The sequence below is a fragment of the Lampetra planeri genome, chromosome 16, assembly GCF_965212315.1.
Source record: "Lampetra planeri chromosome 16, kcLamPlan1.2.h2, whole genome shotgun sequence".
Taxonomy (NCBI): domain Eukaryota; kingdom Metazoa; phylum Chordata; class Hyperoartia; order Petromyzontiformes; family Petromyzontidae; genus Lampetra; species Lampetra planeri.
Window position 1 is genome coordinate 11,138,085 of NC_136122.1, and position 21,507 is coordinate 11,159,591.

General features: G+C 49.5%; 1 protein-coding gene across 1 annotated transcript in view; it reads right to left on the reverse strand.

Annotated features, from left to right (window-relative positions):
* Positions 1 to 21,507, reverse strand: part of GOLGB1 (golgin B1) — a 52,579-nt gene that overhangs the window by 9,520 nt on the left and 21,552 nt on the right. The window contains exons 15-19 of the mRNA XM_078601570.1: positions 20,944 to 21,133; positions 17,186 to 17,290; positions 2,934 to 15,191; positions 1,772 to 2,077; positions 692 to 1,075 (exon numbers count right to left, since the gene is read on the reverse strand). Of these exons, the coding sequence (XP_078457696.1) occupies positions 692 to 1,075; positions 1,772 to 2,077; positions 2,934 to 15,191; positions 17,186 to 17,290; positions 20,944 to 21,133 (13,243 nt within the window). The remainder of the gene's footprint in view (positions 1 to 691; positions 1,076 to 1,771; positions 2,078 to 2,933; positions 15,192 to 17,185; positions 17,291 to 20,943; positions 21,134 to 21,507) is intronic.

Sequence of the window (21,507 nt, forward strand, 5' to 3'; positions counted from 1 at the left end):
GAAGGCTTGCCAGTGTTAAAAGTAGAATATGAATCATTTGTTCCTTCCTCGGTTGCATGAATTGTCAACAGTTATGATTAGTGTTGTCCAAACATTTTTTTGTCATTGGGTTAGGAGTAAAAGCTAGTGGTATAAATCTATACCGTTTATAGCGGTATAGAAACAAATCATCAGGAATTTGCCCGAACTCATCCGAGCTTAGGAGTGAAGCAGGGTTGCACTTGGATGAGTAACCACCATCCACAATACACAGGGTGTTTAGAGGGCTGCAGGACTACTTGATGGGCAACAGTGGGGGTGGCGCCACAAAATCCATTGTTAAATCCATTGTTATACTTTCATTGTTATGCTACCATGTCTTCTTGGTTCTTTCGGTAAAGTCACGTAGAAGGGAAATAATAAAATAATGAACAGAACAAGGCTGTCTTTCCGACAGCCCTGTTCTTCACCTGAGGACGGCTGCTTGCGTTGTGGCCGAAACGTGAGAATTTTATTTTATTCTGTTTAATTTTTATTATTTTATTATTTCCCTTCTACATGACTTTACCAAAAGAACCAAGAAGATGAATCCCTGCAGTCACGAAAGCTTGAAATCGAAATTTATGCTGCCACGTGTATGCTCGCCTGCACTCATCCAGCAACGGATTGATAAAAGGGCTGTACGTGCACATTTCAAGCTCGTTCACCGTACCAGTCGGTCGCGGTCGTCCTGCAGTGCGGCCAGCGAGCTCCGCAAGCTCTGCACCTCGGCCTGGCTCTGCTCCGTAGCCGGCACCGCCGTCTCCGCCGCCGCCCCCAGTCTCCTCTCCTCCATCCTGCGTGGCTCCCTCGGCGGCGCGTGAGCCTCCGTGCGCAACGCCACTGCCCGCACCGCTTCTGCCTCCTCCTCCTCCCGCGCCGTCCCTCCCGGGGCACCGGTGCGCGAGGACGACGCAGCCGGCAGACGCGCGATCTCGGCGTCGCGCCGCGCCAGCTGCTCCGTGAGCTCGTCGACGCGCGACTCCAGGTGGAGGACGGACTCGTCGGACCGGAGGGCGGCAAGCTCGCCGGCAAGGCCCTCATTGTCATCAAGCGCCTGCGGGGGCAACCATTCACAAACAACGATTGCACAACGCTACTAGGAACTGGTAGGGGGTGGGCTTCTGCCACTGTCAGTCAGCTTGGGTGTCACACGCCATGGGAAAAGAGCGACTTCACTGATGGGGACCGTATATGAATGAGTGTTTGGCACAAGAGTTAAAGCAATGTAGAACTCTTAGGTGACCCTACCCTATGCGTGAAACCCAGTTTGTACTGGCTATAATATCCAAAGTTGTGATGTACTTCTTTTCGCCCACATCTATGAATCCCATCATCACATACATGTAAAGATCAGCCCTGAGGTAACAAAACCCTCACAAGCCACACAGGGCTTGAGGTCAGAATCCAGCAGTGGGTTGACAAAATGGCTGTACGTGCACATGGTTGGCTATGTACGGTGCGAAAGAAGTTCAACATACATGTACAAGCACAGACTCACTGTATATTTGTGCCAAATTTTTGCTTTCTGGCCTATTCATAACATCATAAGCATATACACAGTCACAGCCATAACCATCTATGCGTATTAGCTATTCCTTGTAAAATGAGTTAGGAGGACATCATTCATCTCCCGTCTACAGCCCTGAGCCGATGGGGGATGTTCCGTTCCAGCTTGTTACAAACGGACAGCCCGACGGAGAGCAGAGCTCAGGCCTAAATGTGGGCTTCAAAAGCGTTTAAAAGCCGTCACCTTCGCCAAGTCCTCCCGCATCCGTGCCAGTTCCGTCCTCAGCGACGGCAGCTCCTCGTCGCCCCCTGGCGTCCCACGGCTTCCCGAGCCGGCTCCGGTCTCCAGCTGGTCGCGTTCGGCCTGCAGGGAAGCGAGGGCCCCCCGGAGGGCGCGGGACTGCTCCCCCTGCTGCCGGGCCTCGTGCGTGGCCTGCGCCGCGGCCAGCTCGGCGGCCTGCAGCTCGTGCACAAGCTCGGCGACGCGCTCATCGCTCGTCTCCGACTGCACCCGCAGAACGCCGCTCTCGTGACGCAGCGACTCAAGGTCCTGCGTGCAGAGGCAGGCGCTTAGGGTCGCGGGGGGTCTTCCGTGATGGGAAACGGTTGGTTCAAATTAAAGTAAACGATAAACTATTTTTATTTTGCCAGGTAAGGCCCACTGAGTTTTGTAGCTCTTTTTTAGAAGTGACCTGGCTATCACAAATGATAGCTCAATAAAAAGTGGCTCATCACGTGGAAATGTATCGCGGCCAAATACTCTTAATTGCATGTTGATTCTAAATGTGGAGGAGAAAAGCGGAACACCCGGAGAAAAATCCACATGGCCACAGGGAGAACATGCAAACTCCAAATATATAAGCGTCAGGGTCGAAACACAACCTCCTGAATACCAGGCAAGGTAGTTAACATCTCGCCACTGTGCAATGGGATAATACAAGTTAATTATGTCTGAAACGGAAGGTTATTTATAAATAGCTGTCTTGTCAACATGTAATGTACTTGGTGCCATATTACGTACATGTTTCCATTAAACACGTATCAAATATTAGTCATTAACATTATAAAGCAAACGTTTCACTAATGTACTGTAAACCATGCCATATTATACAAAACACTGAATGTCGAGTTATATTCCACCTAATCACACTGGTTTACATTTAAGTGAAACATCGACCTTTTTTCATTATTTAACTGCATCTATTTTTGTATCCAGACTCATCTTATTCTCATTAACCATGTCTGTATACTTAAGCCATGATTGACTGACCTAAAATATTAGCTTTATATTTATAAGTAATCCTCGTCAGCTTCAGCCCACATGTGTCCATCACAAAGAATACAGCATAGCCTGCGAATAATTTATACATTTTTTTTAAACATCACTTTGAACACTCGTATCTCACCTTGTTGTAGCTGGCCTCGACTTCCTTCAGCTTTCTGTCGGCCTCCTGTTGGGCTTCAACGAGCTTGCCTTCGGTTCGTTGTACCTTGCCTTCACTAGCAGCGAGCTCCTCCCCCAGCCGCCGGCACTCTGCTGTTACAGAGTCCAACTTCTGCTGCAACTCACCAAGTCGGTCGTCTCTCAAGAGCTGTTCTTTCTCACCGATCAGGCCGGCGACCTCCGTCTCAAGGTCCTCCACCTTTGCCGACAGCTGCTCGCCATCACCCCGAAGCGATGCGATCGTTTCCTCCCTCTCGCCCATGACCTTGTGCAGCCGGGACACTTCCCTCTCCACATCAGCCTTTTCGTTCTCAAGTGCGCGGATCTTGTCCAGCTGCTTCTTAAGCAGCTGCTTGCGCTGGGAGTCCTTCAGGGTCAGTACCTGGTCCAGGTCTTCGCGGTAGCGGGCAAGCTGCGCGCTTAGACGCGCATTCTCCGCATTGAGATCGTCGGCCTGCGCCAGAAGGTCCCTGATCTCTTGCTGCAGGCTGTTGGCCTCGGAGGCCGCCTCCTGGATTAGCTGGTCCTTCTCGCTCATCTTGGTCAGGTGGAGCGCCTCCAGGGACTTGTACTGGGAGACCACGTTGTCGCGGTCGGCCTGCAGCGAAGCCATCGATTTTGTAAATGCTTCAAGCTTTTTCTGAAAGCTGTCCTTGTCTTCGTAGGCCTTTTTCACTTTAGCTTCCATGCTCGTCAGACGGTCTGCCATCTTTTGCAGCTCTCTCTCGGCCTTCAGATTTTGTTCATTAGCGGCTTCCAATTTCTCCGCTTGATGCCGCAATTCCTGCTCGTGACCCTGCCGGGCGTCGGACAGAATTTCAGACACCTCGCTCTCCTTCGTCACCAAGAGCCTTGAGATCGCCTCCTCTTTGCTCGCAATGACTCCTTCCAGCTGCTCCGTGAGTTGCCTTTGGTTCTGCACGTCCGTCTGTAATTCATCGCAGGCGAGCATCAGCCTCTGCAGCTCCTTTTCCTTCCGATGAACATCCTCTTGCAGCAGTTCCTGTGATGCCCTCAGTTCGTCCATGGTTTTCTCCGCATTTTCACTTATTTCGGCAAGATTGTCGTTCCTGTCCTTAAGCTGCTTCAGTTCATCTTCGGCCTGAGCGAACAGCTTGGTCACTTCATTGAGCCTTTCGGTCAGGGCGTTATTGGACGAGGTCCAATCGTCCTTCTCCTGTTCGTGCTCTGCCATGACCTTCTGGTAGCTAGATTCGACCTCGCTGTTCATTTGCTCGAGCCTTGATGATCTTATGCCAAGCTCCTCCACCTGGATGCGGAGATTCTTTGCCTCATCTTGGAGCGTCTGACACAGGTCTTCCTTGAGCAGCACCTCCTTCTCCTTCTGCTCAATGGACTCCTGGAAGCGGTTCTCCCACTTCTTGGTCTCTTCGAGCACGCGGTCTCGGTCGTCCTGCAGCGACGTCATGCTGCGTGTGAATGCCGCGAGGCGCGCCAGGCTCTCGTTCACGCTGCTCTGCAGCTGCCTGTTCTCCAGGTCCTTGATGTTCACCGTCGCCTGCAGGTCAAGCGTGTCTGCCTCAAACCGGAGCTTCTCCCGTCTTACCATTTCCATCTGCTCGTGCAAGTTCTGGAGATCCTTTCGCTGCTTCTCCCTTTCGGCTGCGAGCTTGCGTTCGACTTCTTCTTCTCTCCGTTTGAGCTGGGTTTTGAGCTGTTCCTCCTGCTTTTGCATCTCTTCCTTGACTCTGTCGTTCTCCGCCAGGACCCGGGCGACCTCGCTCTGCGTGTCGTCAATATTAATTTTGCACTCCGAGAGCTCGGCTTCAAGCCTAGCCTTCTCTTCTGCCGCGCCGCTCAGTCTGAATCTCGCCGCACTGAGCTCATTCTGAACGTCGTTGCGTACAACTTCCAGAGCTTTCACCGTTTTCTCTAGGCCAGTGATCCTCTGCTGGTACTTGATGCAGTCTCGCTGGAACTGGCTCAGTTCCTGCTGCTTCTCCCGGAGCAGCTCTTGCAGCTCCTTGGCCCGTCCCCGTGTACCCTCACTCCCGCGCTCCACCGTACGCAACCGCTCTTCAAATTCCCGCGCGACTCGCGTCTGCGTCTGCTGCCGCTCGCGAACCACCTGCTCCTTTTCCTCCTCTGCCTCACGCAACATCGCCTGGAAGCCCTGCGCCTCGTTCTCCAGCTCCGTTATTCTTTCGTTGTACGAATCAATGTCCTCTTGGTAGTTTGCGATCGTCCCATTGAGCTCTGCCATCTGGTTCATTAAGCTTTCCTCCAGGTCTCCTTTCTCCTGTTCAAGCTCCTCGTTTTTACGTACCATTTCAGCCAAATCAGCTTCGCGTTTCTCGAATTCACTTTGCAGTCTCTGCAGTGTCTCTGACACTTCGTGGATCCTCCGATTGCTGTTAACAAGTTCCATTTCCAATGCCTCTTTCTCATTTTTTATTTTACCAAACGCCTCCTGCACCCCTTCTAGTTCTTCTTCCAAGATCTTTTTATCATCCTCAAGGATTTGCACCTTCTCGGCAAGAATGACTGGCTCTTTCTCCCCTTCCTTGCTGTAGTCATCCTGTAGCAAGTCGGCGAAGGACACCTGCCTGCTCTCTTCTACTCTGGGTCCTGAGACTTCCTCCACCTTCTGAATCAGTGCAGCCTTCTCAGTCAGCACAGCCTGAAGCTGACCATCCTTCTGTGCCAGCTCTGTGCTTAGGTCCTGCACACACAAATTAAGTCCTTCAATTTCTGCTTGCAAAGTCTCGACATCCACGCGTCTCTCTAACGACACATGCTCCCTTCCCCGTTCTCCACTGAGCTCGTCCATTTTCTGCTTGAGCTCACACAACTCCCGTTTCAATGACTCCGTCTCTTGTTCCTTTTCACCGACTTCAAGTCGCAATTTTTCTTGAGCTTCTGACAGGGCACGATTTTCATCATCAAACCGACCGTGCAGCCCATCTCTCTCCGTGACCTCGGCTTCGATACTGAATTTATAGGCATTCTTGTCTCTATCGGTAAGAATGCCTTGGAGCTCCAGAGCCAGCCTCTCCACCTCTTCCTCCAGCTCATGAATCTTCTGCTGCTTCGTCTTGGCAAACTTGCGCATCTTCTCCTTCAGCTTCTCACCCTCCCCCTGGGCCTCCTCAACCTGCTTCAGCAGGCCCTGCTTTTCGGTCTCAGATGCGCTCAGCCGGGACAGGACCTCCTGCTTCTCCTGCCGGACGCTCTCCACAAGGTGCTTCATCCGCTCCATCTGCCCGCTCACATTCTCGTATGACTGCAGCAGGGTCTCGTATTCCTCGCGCAGCTCTTGGTGTTTTGCCTGCCATTCAGAATCCTCGGTCACCTGAGTTTGTTTCATGTCCTCCAACACTTTCCCCAGTTCTTCTTTCTCCCTCACCACACCGTCCTTCTCTCGTGTTACAGCGTCCATCATCATTTTTAGGCTTTCACAGGAGGACTCCAGGTTCTGGTTTTCCTCAAGGATGCGATCCACTTCCGCTATCAACTTTTGCTTATCTCCCTGGAGAACGCCAACCTTTGTAACGAGACCCTCATTGGCTTTCGTAAGTTCGGCGAGCTTGCGCTCCAAATTTAGCATGTTGCCCTTTTCCTCTTTAGCTTTGTCATCTTGCGCCGACACGAGTTTCACAGACAGAGTCTCAAGCTCCTGTTTCATGTCAACCAATCTTCCCTCGAGGGACAAAACCTTGTTGAGCAAGTCGGATTTTTCCTCGGAAAGTGTCGCGTTGCTTGTTTTCAGGACGCTGTTTTCCCGTATGACTTCTTTTCTCGAGATAAGGGCAGCCTGGAGTTTCCGATTGAGCATATCTTTGCCCTTGGCGTCCCCATCGGGGCTTTCCTCTGATACCGTTTTTTGCTGCACCTCCTGGGCCTCCACTCGTAGCCTCGACACGACCTCCTCGTGCTGCTGCTGCTCTTTCCTGAGCTGGATCTCCAGGGCATCCAGAGCCGAGTCTCTTTCCAGCAGCGTAGCTATGAGCGTGTCAACATGTTGGCTCTGCTCCACAATCTGTTGGGAAAGGTGCTCGATTTCTGTGACTTTTTCAGCCATCGTGACCCTCAGAATTTCCATTTCAGATTTCAAAAGTGAAAGCTCCTGCAAGTCATATTCTACGGATGTTCCGTCAGTTCTTGGTTTTCCATCTTCGACTTCTGACGGCATTGGTGCACTTGTCATGAGCTTCTGCTCACTTTCTACATTAATGCTTTCCACCTGATGATCTTGAATAGGCCTTTCTGCCTGGGGAGGCTCCCCCATATCATGAGGTCCATCACTCCTCTCTGGCTCTTCCACAGTCTTCTCTTTACTGACCTGCTCGAGTGCTAGCTTGAGGCTTTCGTTCTCGGCTGCAGCACATTGCCACTGCTCGCGGAGTCCTTCTGCCTCTTGTTGGCGCCTTGACTCCACATCTCGCAGGGCTTCTTCCAAAGCCATTTTCACCTCTTCCTTCAATCTAAGCTCTTCCTGAGCTTCATGCAATTCGGCCAAAAGTTTGGCCTTTTCACTATTAAATTGGTCAAGGTCATTCTCTAACCTTTCCAAATGGCTCCTCAATTCGGCAACCAGATTTTCTTTACTCTGCAGGCTGCTCTGAAATTCCTCGACGACAGCCTGCTTCTCATCCAGCTGCCTTTGGAAGAACGTTATCTGAGCTTGACGTTCATCCTCTAACCTGCGAAAAGCGTCCTCCGTGTCAGAATCTTTGTTTCTCAACTTATTCTCCAGTCTCTGCATGTCATTCTGATTGTCCGCCACCAGAGCTTGCAGTTCGAGCACTTCGGCTTGGTGATTCTCGTTGGAGCGTTCCACGGAGGCTTGCAACTCCGCAAACCGAGCATCGTGTCCCTGCAGCTCGCAGCGCAGCCTCCAGATAGTCTCCTGCTTCTCTTCTAGCTGGGTCTCAAACTCTAAAATCTTCACGTTCTGCTCGTCCAGCTCCTGGGCCTGAGCGATGGCCCTCTGCGACAGCTCGACGTGTTCCTCCTTCTGCTGCCTCAGCTGCTCGCGGTGGTGCTTGTCTTTCTCTTGACCTTTGCGAATGGTCTCCTTGCGCGACAGCAGAGCATCGTCAAGCTTTCGCTGCAGTTGCTTCTTCTCCTGCTGTGCCCCCAGCAGGACTGCCAGAAGCTCAGAGAGTGACGTGGCATTAGCGAGCGTGACGGCACCGGGCAGCTCCTCAACTTCCTCCATCTGCACATCGATCACTGCAGCCTTCATGCTGCTGTTGCTCAAAGCACGGATCTCATCCAGCTCCAGTTGGCATTTTTCTTGCTTAAAGGATATTTCACCGGACTCGGGGACAGACATCAATTCTGAAAATTCCGATTCCTTCTCCACTAAGGCTTGGGTTACGTCCGAAACATTTGTTTCCAAGACCACGTCCGCCTTGGGTATGCCCTCATCATCAGGCTGCTGCACTCTTACTTGCAGTTCTTCAATCAACAAGTCCTTGGCTGCGAGTGTTTCTTTGAGCGAGTTTACATTGGACTCCTTGTTTTCGAGTTGCAATCTGAGGTCCTCAAGCTGGTGCTCCCTCTCACCGAGGAGCTGCTGCGCTTCGGCAAGCTGGGCTGCCAGCTTGGATGTTTCCTCTTGAAGCTGTATGTTTTGCCCCTCTTTGTGACCCTCCTCCTTTGCACGGGAACCTGCTTTTTCTAGCTCTGCAACCTTCTTCATCAGGTCTTTCCTAATCACAAGTGCAGCTTGGAGCTTCTTTTTCATTTGCTCTTTGTCTTTGGACAGTGACTCAATTTTAGACAGCAGGCCCTGTTTATCGGCCATCAAGCTTTCCACTTGGTCGTGCAAATGCTCTTCGTCTTCTTCTGCGTGTCCAGTCGGTCTGGGTTCCACCTCACTGCCTGGTGGCTGTATGGATTTTGCCATGGCATTTGGATTCAACAGGAGGTCTTCTTTCTCCTTTAGTAACAGACTAATCTGACCTTGCAGTTCTTGGCAAAGAATCTCTTTCTCCTGCGCAAGTATCTCCAGTCTTGTGCTTAATTCCTTGTTTTCCTTGGCAAGACTCTGCACCTGAGATGTTAGCTCACTCCCGTCCTGTTGCAGAGCAGATGTCGCACTTTGTGGTATTTCCACTGCATCTTCTTGCTGCTCTTGCTTTTGCGTGGCTGGCAGTTGGCTGCTCACGTGAGATCCATCTTCCTCTACAATAGGAAGGATATCAGTAATATGTCCAGCATCTACATCTACTTTGGGAATTCTTTCACCAGCGTTGAGTTGTTCAGTGAGATGCTTTATTATCTGCTCTTTTTTTAACAATTCTGCATTAAAATTATCCCTCTCTTGAGCAGTAAAATTTATTTCATTTGTCTTCTGTTGGAGCTCCTGCGGCTCTGTCGAGAAATGTTCTCTGCCTGGTGAAGGCGGGGCAGCCTGGCTGGCTTCCAGCTTCTCCTGCTGCACCCCACTCAGGGCCTCATCCAGCTGTTTGACGCGATTAGTCAAAACGAACTTCTCCTCTTCCAGCGCCACAAGCTTGTCCGATAGACTCTGCGTAATTTCATTCAACTCTCCCGACTTGTCAGAAAGCGACTTTTCAAGCAGCCCCCTCTCGACCTCCTTATCATCCAGATTACTTTGCAAATGGCTCAGCTGCTCGCCTTGCTCCCTCAGTGCCAGCGTGAGCTCCTCCGCCTTGCCCTGCTTCTCAGTCACCAGCAGCTCCTGGCTGCGGATCATTTCTTCGCTCCTCTTGAACTGCTCCTGAGCCTCAGCGAGCCTCTGCTGGAGGCCCTCCATCTCCCGCTGGATCTCTTGCACTTTGCCGTCCTTTGCGCGCAGCTCGTTTTCCAAGCTGCTCAGACGCTCCGTGAGCAGATCGCCGGTCTGAGCTGCTAGCACCAACCTCTGCAGCTCGTCCTCCTTCTGCTGCAGGGCTTGCTGGTAGTGGGCTTCGCGAGACTGTCTGTCTTGGACCTCTTGCTCGACCCACTTCCTCAGGCCCTCCAGCTCTGAACACCGTCCGTCGTAAAGATGCTGCAAGCTCTGCAGGGCCAGCTGGTGTTTTTGCACATCTTCACTGCCACTCTTGAGAGCTTCCATCTCTTGGCTTTGAGCAATGATTTGTGTCTGCAAGCCTTGGAGGACCTCATCCTTCAACTTCACGTTTTCCGTGAGTTCTTCACAGCGCTGCCCGATGTGCTTCAACTGTGATTTCATAGCGTCCAGGTGCTCGCCCTGACTGTCGTACCTCATTTGCAGATCAGACAAATCCTTGTCCTTTTGCTGAAGATAGGACGTTTGCTCTTTGATGTGCTCTCCCCTTTCTTGCAGTTCCATTTGCAGAAGGTCAACCTCTTTACCCAACGCCTCGACGTTGTCTTGCAAAGACTGTACATCAGCGCACTCTGCTTCCTTGGCTCTTACTGCCTCCTTCAAAGCCTCCATTCCATCAGCCTGCAACGCAAACTTGTCCTGCAGCGACAGAAATGCCTGTTCCTTTTCCTGGAGCGAATGTTGAAATGTTTGCATCTCGCCTGCTTCGCGAGACCTCAGGTCATTGAGCTCACCCTCTGTACGGGTCAGGGACTCGAGGTACTCAGCCATCTGGGCCTTCAACAGCTGATTCTCTTCTGCAGAGAGCGTCGCCTGTGCCATCAACTGACCCCGAGCAACTCCCAGCTCACCGCTCGTTTCCTCCAGCTTCTTCTCCAGGTCGGCCACCAGCCGCACTTTCTCCGCTACCTCCTTTTGTCCCTCCTCAACAAGGTGACGGTACTCATTGACCTGCAGGGAAAGGTCGTTGTAAGCTTTTGCACCATCGGTGTTCTGACCCAAAAGGCCGTTGTACTTGTCCTTCCAATCATTCACTTCGGCCTCATACAGAGACTCCTTCTCTTTGAGGAGGACATCGAGGTTTTCATTTTCTGCAATCCTCTCCTTCAACTGCACCTGTACTGCGTCGACCTGCTGCAGGTGCAGCGATGCATCCTCTTGCAGTTTCAGCACGGCATTGGACAGCTGTTCTTTGAGGGCGGCAATCTGCATCTCCTGCTCTTCCAGGCGGTTCCTGTGCACGGCACTCTGCCTCTCCATTTCCACACGCAGGCTCTCGAGCGCATCGTCCTTCTGGCCCACCTCGGACGCCATGCTGTTTGACAATGCAGCGACTTGTTTCTCTTTGGTTTCAACGATCTCCTTGAGGTACCTGTTTTCACGTTCCTGCTCAGACAGCTTGCCCCTCTCTTCAGAAACGCTTGTTTGCAGAGAACGGATCTCTTGCTCCGCTTTTGTGGTGGCTTCCGTCAACAAACTGCTCTGCGTTTGTGCTTCCGAGAGACTCTCTCCGAGAAGAAGAATGTCTCTCTCTTTATCCGATAAAGACTGCTGCAGGGTGCTATATTCGCTGTCCTTCAGTTTAATCGTTTCAGTTAATTCAATAAGTTGTGCCTCTTTCTCTGTTATGTTCTCACTAAGCAATTTAATCTCTTCGTCTTTCTTCACAAGCGCCTCCTTTAGAGAAGATAGGTCACGCTCTCTTTCTGCAAGAGTTTGGTTGAGCAATTCGATTTCTTTCTCCCGGATGTCAGCAGTCTCTTGTAGGTGGTTATTGATCTCAGCCTTCTTTGCGCACTCAGAGCTCAGTGATTCGTTGGTGTGATCCAGCAACTGCTTTAGTGATACCAAACTCTGCTCCTTCTCAACCAAATGCTCTCTCACAGTTGACAGCTGCTTCTGTGTCTCTCCACAACTTTCATGGAGCAAAAAAACTGCCTGCTCTTTGCCTGCAAGGGTTTCTCTGAGAGAACAGATTTCCTGCTCCTTCGAAGCAACACTTTCCTTTAGCAGGCTGTTTTCCCTGCACTTCTCCTCCTTGCTTCCTTCCACAGAGGCCTTCTCAGCCTCGGCCTTGGCAACCCTTCCTCGTAAATCCCGCAAGTTCTGATCCCTGGCAGCGATGAGCCGCTCTGTTTCGGTCACGCTCTCACGGAGGGCTGTGATCTGCTTTTCCTTTTCTTCGACGGATTCCCTCAGAGAAATTATCTGACGCTCCTTTTCTGCTGTCGATTCCTGTAGCTGGCCAACCGTGGCGGTTCTGTGTGATAATTCTGCAGTCAGAGCCTCTACCCTGTGTGTGCTCTCCTGCACGGCTTCCTTTAGTAACCGCCCCTCTTGCTCTCTCTCAGCCAAGTGTTCCTTTGCCGATTCAATTTCTTTGTCGCTTCCCTTTAGTGCTTCACCGAGAGAGAGAATTTCTTCGTCTTTTTGCGAATCGCTGTCCCTCAGTAGTGCAACCTCCTTTTCTCTTTCGGATAAAGTCTCTCTCAACAGGTTGTTTTCCTTTTCCTTGCTTGCCTTGCTCTCCTTCAGTGAATGAGCCTCCCTCTTGGCTTTCCCAAAACTCTTTTTCACCGATTGGAGCTCCTTTTCTTGCTTCGTTAAACTTTCCTTCAGCGATGTTATCTCGGTCTCTCTTTCCGCGACGCTGGCACTAAGCAAGTCGCTCTGCCTCGCCGTTTCCTCGAGCGCTGTCGTAAGAGCCTCTAGCCCACGCTCTTTTTCCGAGATGCACTCCTGCAGAGAGTAAATCTGCTGCTCCTGCTCGGCAAAATGGGTCCGCACGGTCTCGTTGCTCTGCTCGAGAGTCTGGGTGATGGTGCTCAATTGGTGCTCTTTCTCCACAAAGTTTTTCTTCAGCTGTTCTAGCTCCTGTGTCCTCTCGAGAAAATTTTGTTCCAGGGATGTGAGCTGATGTTCTTTGCTTCTCAAGCTCTCTTCAAGAGAGCCAATAAAACTGGATTTGGCAGCTAAAGTATCTTGCAGTTCAGCGTTTTCTTTATCTTTCTTTGACTTGCTCTTTCTGAGCTCAGCGATCTTTTCATCAGCTTCTGCAAACCTATCCTTTAGTGACTGTGCTTCTCTCTCCACAGCAGCGCACTTGTCCGTCAGCAAACTGATTTCTCGATCTCTTTTCGAGGTGATTTCTTCAAGGGAGACACGCTTTTGCTCTTCGTCCGCAAGCGACCGTGTCAGCTGTTTGACGCTGTCGTCTTTGTCGGCGACGTCTTCCTTCAATGCCCGAATATCCTGATCTCTCTCGTCACCTTGCTCCGTCAGCGAGGCGATGAGGCTCTGCTTCTCCTCGAGGGTCTGCCTAATTAGCTTCAGTTCCTTGTTTTTTTCTGCAAAGTGCCCTCTCAACTCGTCGGTCTCCTGCAGCTGCAGCTGTAAGCTCTCGTTTGACGAAAGCAGCTCTTGCTCCCTCTGCCTCAGCGTCTCCTGCACGGAGTTTAGCTCCGCTTCTTTCGCGGCAAAATTCTGCTTGATCAGGGCGTTCTCCTGCTCCTTTTGAGCTTTGCCGTCTCTGAGTGAAGACGTTTCTCTCTCAGCCTCGCTAAACCTCTCCTGCAGCTGACGCAGCTCCTGGTCTGTGTGAAGCGCTGCCTCGTTTAACAGGTTAATCTCCTTCACCTTTTCCGAGAGAGATGCTTCTACCCTTTCTTTCTCTTCCCGAAGACAGTTTATTTGCCGGTCTTTGTCAGTGATGTCATGCCTCAGAGTGCTTAACTCCCCGTCCTTATTTGCTAATTCTGCTGTCAGCGACTCAGCCCTCTGCAATGTCGCCTCTATGGATCCTCTCAGCACTCGCTCCACTTGCTCCTTCTCGGTGAAGTGTCCTCTGAGAGCTTCAAGCTCTTGTTCCCTTTCCCTCAAAGTCTCTGAAATCAAGAGTGCCTCCTGCTCCTTGGAGGCGAGACTTTTCTTCAGCAGGCCGTTTTCCCTGCACTTCTCCTCCTTGCTTCCTTCCACTGAGGCCTTCTCAGCCTCGGCCTCTGCAAACCTTCCTTCGAAATCCCGCAAGTCCTGATCCCTGGCAGCGACGAGCCGCTCGATTTTGGTCACGTTCTCACGGAGAGCTACGATCTGCTTTTCCTTCTCTTCGACGGATTCACTCAGATCATTTATTCGATGCTCCTTTTCTGCCGTCGACTCCTGCAGCTGGCCAACCTCGCTGGTTCTGTTTGATAATTCTGCAGTCAGTTCCTCTGTCCTTTGTGTGCTGTCCTGCACGGCTTCTTTTAGTAAGCTCGCCTCTTGCTCTCTCTCGGCCAAGTGTTCCTTTACCGATTCAAGTTCTTTTTCCCTGCCCTTCACAGCTTCGTGAAGTTGAGAAATTTCTTGAGCCTTTTGTGAATTACTGTCCGCTAATGAAACTGTTTCCTGTTGTTTTTCAAACAACGCCTCCGTGAGTTTGGTGTTTTCTATGTCTTTAACCCTATTGCTTTCTTGGAGAGCAGCGATTTGTTGTTCAGCCTCTAGAACTTGCGACTTTAACAAGCCTGTTTCACGCTCAAAACTTTCTCTAGCGGTACCTATAAATGCTTCTTTATCTGCGAGGCTTTGTTGCAGGCAATCCACTTGTTTGAGAATATCAGTTAGCCTTTCATTAACAGATGCACTCTCCTGCTCTCTGTCAGAGAAAGCCTTATGTAGAGAATTCAATTCTTCCTCCTTTTCTGCCGCAACACTTTTCAGAAACACTAAATCCTCCTTTGAATGCTTAAGGCTGTCGGTAATGGAGTTTAACTCTGCTGCTTTCTCTTCCAAGTTCTTTATCAGCAGCTTGTTTTCTCTTTCTTTATCCGCAACAGCTTCCCTGAGTAGGTGAAACTCTTCTTGCGTGCCTGTGATATTCCCCTTCAAGCCTTTGATCAACTCGTCCTTCTGCGCTACGGTCTCAGCGAGCGAGCGATTTTTGTCCTCGGTCTGTCCGACGACCTCTCTCAGGGTCCTCAGCTCTTGCTCCCCCGCGCTGCAATCGCTGCGGAGCTGCTGGGCCTCCTCCTCCTTCTGCGCTAGGGCGGCCCGCAGACCCCCGAGGTTGGCGTTGAGCCCGGCAACGCTCTCGCGAGCCGACAGTGCAATCCGCTCGTGCTCCACGAGGCTGTCCCTCGTCGCGGCCGCCTCCCTGTCGAGAGTGACCAGCGCCTCCTTGAGGGCGTCGACCTCGCGTTCCCGCAACGCGAAATCCCCGCGCAGGCCCTCGATCTCGCGCTCGCGCTCGGCGAGGCTGTCCCGCGTGCGGACCCCTTCCAGCTGCTGCTCAGAGAGGCTCTCCTGCAGCGTGTCAAGCTGCCGCTCGCGCTCCTGCAGGCCGGCAATGAGCCGCCCGCGCTCCTCCGCGTGACTGCACTGCAGTCGCTCCACGTCCTCCGCGGCCTGGTCCAGCTCCTGCCGCAGTGACGCGGCGGTGGCCTCGTGCTGCCGTGCCTACAAGAAAAGACAAAGGTGTCCTCTGTTAAGGTCGACACAGACTGCTGGGGCAAGTGCTGTGGGCAAGCACCGGTGAAGGTCGGTGCGGCGCCGCACGGGTTGATCGGCGCCACACCAGGTATTCATTCGTGGTTGAGCGAACCTAGAGAAGGCTCAGATATAGTTAAATTAATAGCCACTGATGTCAGCCATAGCTAAATCTAACTCAGGTAAGCTGGGTTTGTAGCACACTGCACTACCCATGACGCCACACATGACAAACATCCACGCACTTGCCATGTCCTATATTTAATAGCACTTGTAACAGTCACACTTTCAATGTAAAAAAAGTGGGATGGAGCAAGACACACCAAGAGGAATGAGAGTGGCAGCCATAGATGAGACACATTGGAGAAAATGTTGACAGAATGTTAGGTAAAGGAGATAAGCCATCTGAGAGGATGTCCACTGCAGAGATGAAGCGATTTAATAATCTTGTGGGCAGGTTCGAGGCCGATGATTTCATCACAGGATGACGACAGATGACAATCACTTGTAAAGGCCTTCATCCAGCAGTGGATTGATCAAGGCTCATAATATCTTGAAAATCTATATCTAATACTATTTTTACATTGCTCAATAACAACATGAAGCTAGTAAAACCAGTTGAATGAGTGAGCCTTTATATTCTCTCAAAGTAAATACTGTCGTGTAAAGTAAATGTCACCAAATCCACCGTGCTTTCAAAACTACCCGATTACACTGTCATGGTAAAACCAAGGCCATAATGGTTTACCCACTGAGGTTACACATTTTTTCAAATGGTATGAATGGAAATAAAACTTAAGGTAATGGTTCAAGATTTCTCTAAGGTGTCCGACCAAAGCTGCACCATTTCTCGTGGCAATAATATTAATTATTTGCCCACTAAAGCCACAATGAGTGTCTTTTTCAGGAGGGTCCTGCATTGGGATGTGTTTAGTCACAGCACCTATTACATTTAATGATGTTAACTACAGGAAGAAAGTGGAGAACCCCGAGGACACCCATGAAAAACAGGGGGGGGGAAATACAAAATCCACAAAGGCGCCCGAGCCAGGAATTGAACCCAGGTGATTGCTTGTCACGAGGCACGAGTGTTGCCACTGCACCACCCTGATGCGCTAATGCGTTGTCATGATGATGAAAAAGAAATATGCTTTACCCTTTACGACAATAACACAGGTGTTAAAAAAGGGTCCCATAGATATTATCTCATTAATTCATGCGTAGCCTAATATCCTCTATACATTATTGATAATTATTCATGACAGACTGTGTTCGGTCCTAAGAAAATTTAAATAAATGTTCCTTGAGCAGCAATGCAATCAAATATGACGTCACGTTTGTGGATGGGTGACTCAGGAGGCTAATGCTATGTCAGAGCACTGAGCAATTGACACTAAGGTTTCAGAAATATTCACGTCACCTGCTGCACAAAAACTCGTGTTTTAACCAGCTTGTTACATAAAAGAGGTTAATGGGTTTATCTCTGACACCAGTAGATAAAACACATGCCATACTTGAAAAACTAGAATATAAAATGTTGGTATCTTACTTAAATCGAGTCTTTCCAGTTATGAAATTTTTTTAATCCTGATTTGATTTTGAACACTCATTACAGGGAATATAAAGGTTGTGCTCCAGGTACTAATATTTAAAAAAGCACTTCAGAAGTAGCTCTGCGAGATCATCCAAGGATCATTATAACACAAGGCGGGGTTACAGTGCTAGCTGCGAGCAAAGCAAATGGAAATTTCTCCATCCCTCAACATGACCACAACAATACAATAGAAACCCATTTTTTGGAAACGAACGCATCCGAGAAGACATCCACACAAAAGAAGATTGAGCTCCTGTGCAGGTGCTGGGTGTATCGTTACATTGTGGGATATTGGGAGATGGTGGCAGCTTCGGGGAGAACTGCAGTGGATTGACCATGGCCGATGATTGCGATACTGAAAACACAATACCTTGTCCTTGGTGGCTTCTAGTGTCTTGTTGAGGATGTCGACCGCGTTCTGCAATTCACTAAACTCCACATCGCGGGCTTCATGTTTCACTGTCAATTCATCAAGCTTCAGAAAACAAGAGACAACCCCACAGTCAGTCAGGTGGTCCATGTAAAAAAGAAAAAAACTCTGAACGTCCATATCCGTGATGGATTAAAATAAAATATCTGCTGTAACATTTCACACTTATGCACTGACACGTAATTATCAGTGTTATCATAAGGGATTTAAAAGTCGAACAATTTATTTATAAAAATCTATTCTTACACTCACAATGCACGCATGTGAGAAGTGAAATTTTTAACACGATTTACACAAACCATATGCAAATGACATGCCAATGTTGCTATTGAACAATTTAAGCTAACAAACCTGCACAAACGAGATTTAAAAAAAAATACTACAAATAAAATGGTGAAAACAAAACGGAATCCATTTGTTGAACTGAATTATCACCCTTGAATCGTGATAATTCACCACATCATTGGGAGGGAAGGGAGGGGAATAATTACGTGCCCAGCTATCATTAACCAGGGCCAGACTTTTATTTTAATGCGGAAGACATGCACAAAAAGGTCGACAGGAACGCCTACGCAGTGTGTAATATTAGGCAATGCCAGAGCTCACAATGTTTGCGCGGCACTCAAGTTTTGTGGCATACACCCGGACCACTGTTGGTGGTAGCGCGTAAGATACCACGCAGACACTGTGGATGAACTGGATTGAGGTCAAAACTGGTGTCACAGGAAACCCTATGCAACTCCAGTTCTACTAATCCCACACCGCCCTTCCACTGTAGCAATGTATTAACAGATTTTACTGGGACAGAAGAAGAGGGTCAAGGTCCCACCCAGACAACCAAAACAAACAAAACTTTATGGGTCCGCTTTGATGACAAGCAATCACTAACAGTGCACAATCACAAACCGTTTGACATTAAACAATGTGGCTACAGTAAACCCTACTGTACACGTACAGCCATAATGTCAATCTCTACTGCTTGATCAGGGCCTTCCCATGCCGTGTGACTCCATGACGGTTATTTGACCATACTTCACCATGCCGGTCAAGCCGGCGAAGGTGAGAAGCATAAACGTAGGAGCAAAAAAAGTTACACTAAAGTACAATAACAACGCATATCTCTACAATTCCATCTGCTGCACACCATGTAGCTCTGCACCCCATGACATGGTCACTGTTCCAGGCACTATCCAGGATGAATCCTGCTTAGCGTCCGAGGATCTGACACGATGATTCGGTCGTAGGCACATGTTGTGTAAATAAAAGGCGCAGCACTGAATTCTCTTGCTCGTGTCAATGCTGCCCGATTTTGTCACACTGGCCAGAGGTGTTTGAAAGAGCTGTGAGTATGAGGTCTCCTGTATGGTAGTCTTAAGAAAAGCCAAATCTCTAAAAAGGGTTCACTGCATTTAAACAAACCCTTGCTGCATTCATAACAAATGGACAGGCAAATGTAACACGCTTGCCTTGCCTCATTATATTAACCTGGCGGTAAAGGCAACGCTGCCACACAGCTGGAAACGATTACAAAGCTCTCATTGCCCCATCTACATTCGACTGGAGGCATCGTTGCCGTCAGTGAATGGGATCTACAGAGAAGATGGGAGGGCGCAGGGGAGCCACACACCACACGAAATAACTACGATCCTGACACTGCTAAAACAAACCACAAACGCAAAGCTGAATCACATGTGGAATAAGTTCATACTATCCGTAACAAACTACATCGAATACATTATTATTCTCCTCCTCCTCCACGATGGCAACCCAGGGCCCAAGTCGTTCTGTGCAGTGTGCACGCTTCACTGTAACTGTACTTCCTGGATATTCAATCGCAAAGGAACACACACACACAATTCCACTTCAAAGTGGTAGCCACCCTCGGGACAAATGAATGACACCGGAGCGGCTCAGCTTTAGGAGCGAGGATGACAACGCGAGTCAATTTACCTTTCCCCACCCGTCTGCGTGGCGACGTTTCAGGGCTGCAGGCCAAGCAAGCTCGCTCACTGCGAGGGAACTCAACGTCTCAGCGGCCAGCGGGTCGCATCTGCCACGTTTACAGCCTGTACCAACGCTGGCAAGAACCGCGGGGGTGTTTATGCGGGAAGCCACAACCCGCGTGAAAGTTTAAACGCCGTAACAAAGATTAACACCCTCCCACCCCCGCCAAATAAGTAAAAGCCCTCACCACTTAAATCGAGTGTATTTGTTTTTTCGACGAGGTGCAAGTTCGAGCAATGTAGAAGGAGCAGAGTGGGGCTCCCACCCTCCCCTCTAAATGACTCTTTAAAGGCCGATTAGACCCATCCTCGCTAACACCCCCACCCCTATCTCTACTGTCGACTCGTCCAAGTGAGCTAATATAAACATTCCACGATTTCAATGGCACAGGATGCTCAAACTCAATGTGTACTTAATATATCAAGAGACTTGGCGTGTCGTTTACATCTGGAATGGTATATAGTGAATACTATTATTATCATCACTATCTGGAAATAGATACAATGCTGCATCCTTCATTTTGTAAAATGGAATGTCCTTGAGTTGAAATACATTAAATGCAATGTTATTTATACCCGTGAGAATTTTCAGTATCCATAACTTAAAAATAATATTTTTTACCAAAAGTGGAATAGTACAACATAAAATACTGTCTAACCCAAAAAAGTTTATTATTATGAATAAAATACTGTACATGTACTGTATATCCTTTTTGCCAATGTTCTGCTGGATGAGTGCCTCCCAACACCATGCGGATTACTGGACCATACTTCACCATACCGATCAGTGGAGGTTGATGGTGGGCAACAACAGACACGAACACATAGAAAGTACAGTACAACAACATTTTGCTGCACAGCCTATAACATGGCGATCGCCCATCCAAGAACTATCCAGGCTCCTAGCTGCTTAGCATCAAATCTCTTATGAGAATAGGTGCATTCCGGATCACTTAGTCACATTAACACCGAGTGTCAGTGGTGTACACGCGCATTCGAGTATGCACACATGAACAATGAGCATTCATGCGGCCAAAGCGGTTGAATTATTACGTAAAATAGCTGCAAGTCAGCAGCGGCAATAGTTGATCTTTGCAACCATTTAAGACTCCACTGAGACCAGGAGTTTCTTTTGGAAGCGGGAACACCTGAATAAGCACTGTACACTTCCAAGAAGCTGAAAAACCGCCACGTGTATAAAAAAAAAATAGCGTGTAAAATATTATAAGCCGATCCGGTCAGGTGGTGCAGTGGTTAGAGTGCATGACCCACAATTGGAAGGTTGTGAGTTCACATCCTGCTTGGGGTCGTCTCCCCCCTTTAGTCATCTGGGGTCAATAAAAACGACTACAAGTTTTTGTGTTTCATCGGTTAATGTGGTTGAGAAATGAGGTCATAACCAGGGTAGGTGACATTTATACCGAATTCTCAGAACGAACCAGGAGATAAGCATCGGCCCATGCTGGTTTCAGAGGGAAACCACTTTAGATGTTTACGACCGGGCATTATCGATTCACGAATAATAAATAAATGGTTCTCACGCACACACGACACACGCATCGAACCGTGCACGCGATTTCAACTGTGGCTGGGAATCGAACAAGGGTATCCAGCTTTGTAATACTGCGTGGAAGGTGGGGGGGGTGTGTAACGGAGTGGGGGGGGGGCAGGATGGCTTCGCGCGCGGCTCCTTACGCTGCGCCTGGCGCTCTGCAGCTGTGCGGCCGTCTCGGCTGCGCGAGCCTCCCACGCTTGCAGGTGCGACACCGACGCCTGCGCCTGGCCCAGCTGCACCTCCGCTTGGGACGTCCTCTCGCCGGCCTTGGCCAGCGAGCGCTCCGCCTTGGCGAGCGAACCCGACAGCAGCTCCCCATGCTCCGTCAGCCTAGAGGAGGGAGAGAGTCAATTGAGAGGGGGCAGGCGAACAGCTGGAAGTCATAACGTTACATACGCGTGGTGGAATCGTAATCATCATAATAATGGTGATGTTTATTGATTCAGGAAAGCCTCGCTGGGGCTTATTTATATAGGGTTATAATGATTCACGATTCACCACACCCGCTGGCGATTCCAGCAGGTGGTGATGATTCAGGATCGTGATGAATTTTAAGGATCGATCATATTTCTAAGTTTGTGAATGTAGCAGCCTCTAAGAGTCACGTAAGCCAATGACGTACAATATATACGAATATAAAAACAAATATTATTGGAGGCAAGAAATGATGAATGCATCGCGAGCCTCAATATTAGTCGATGAGC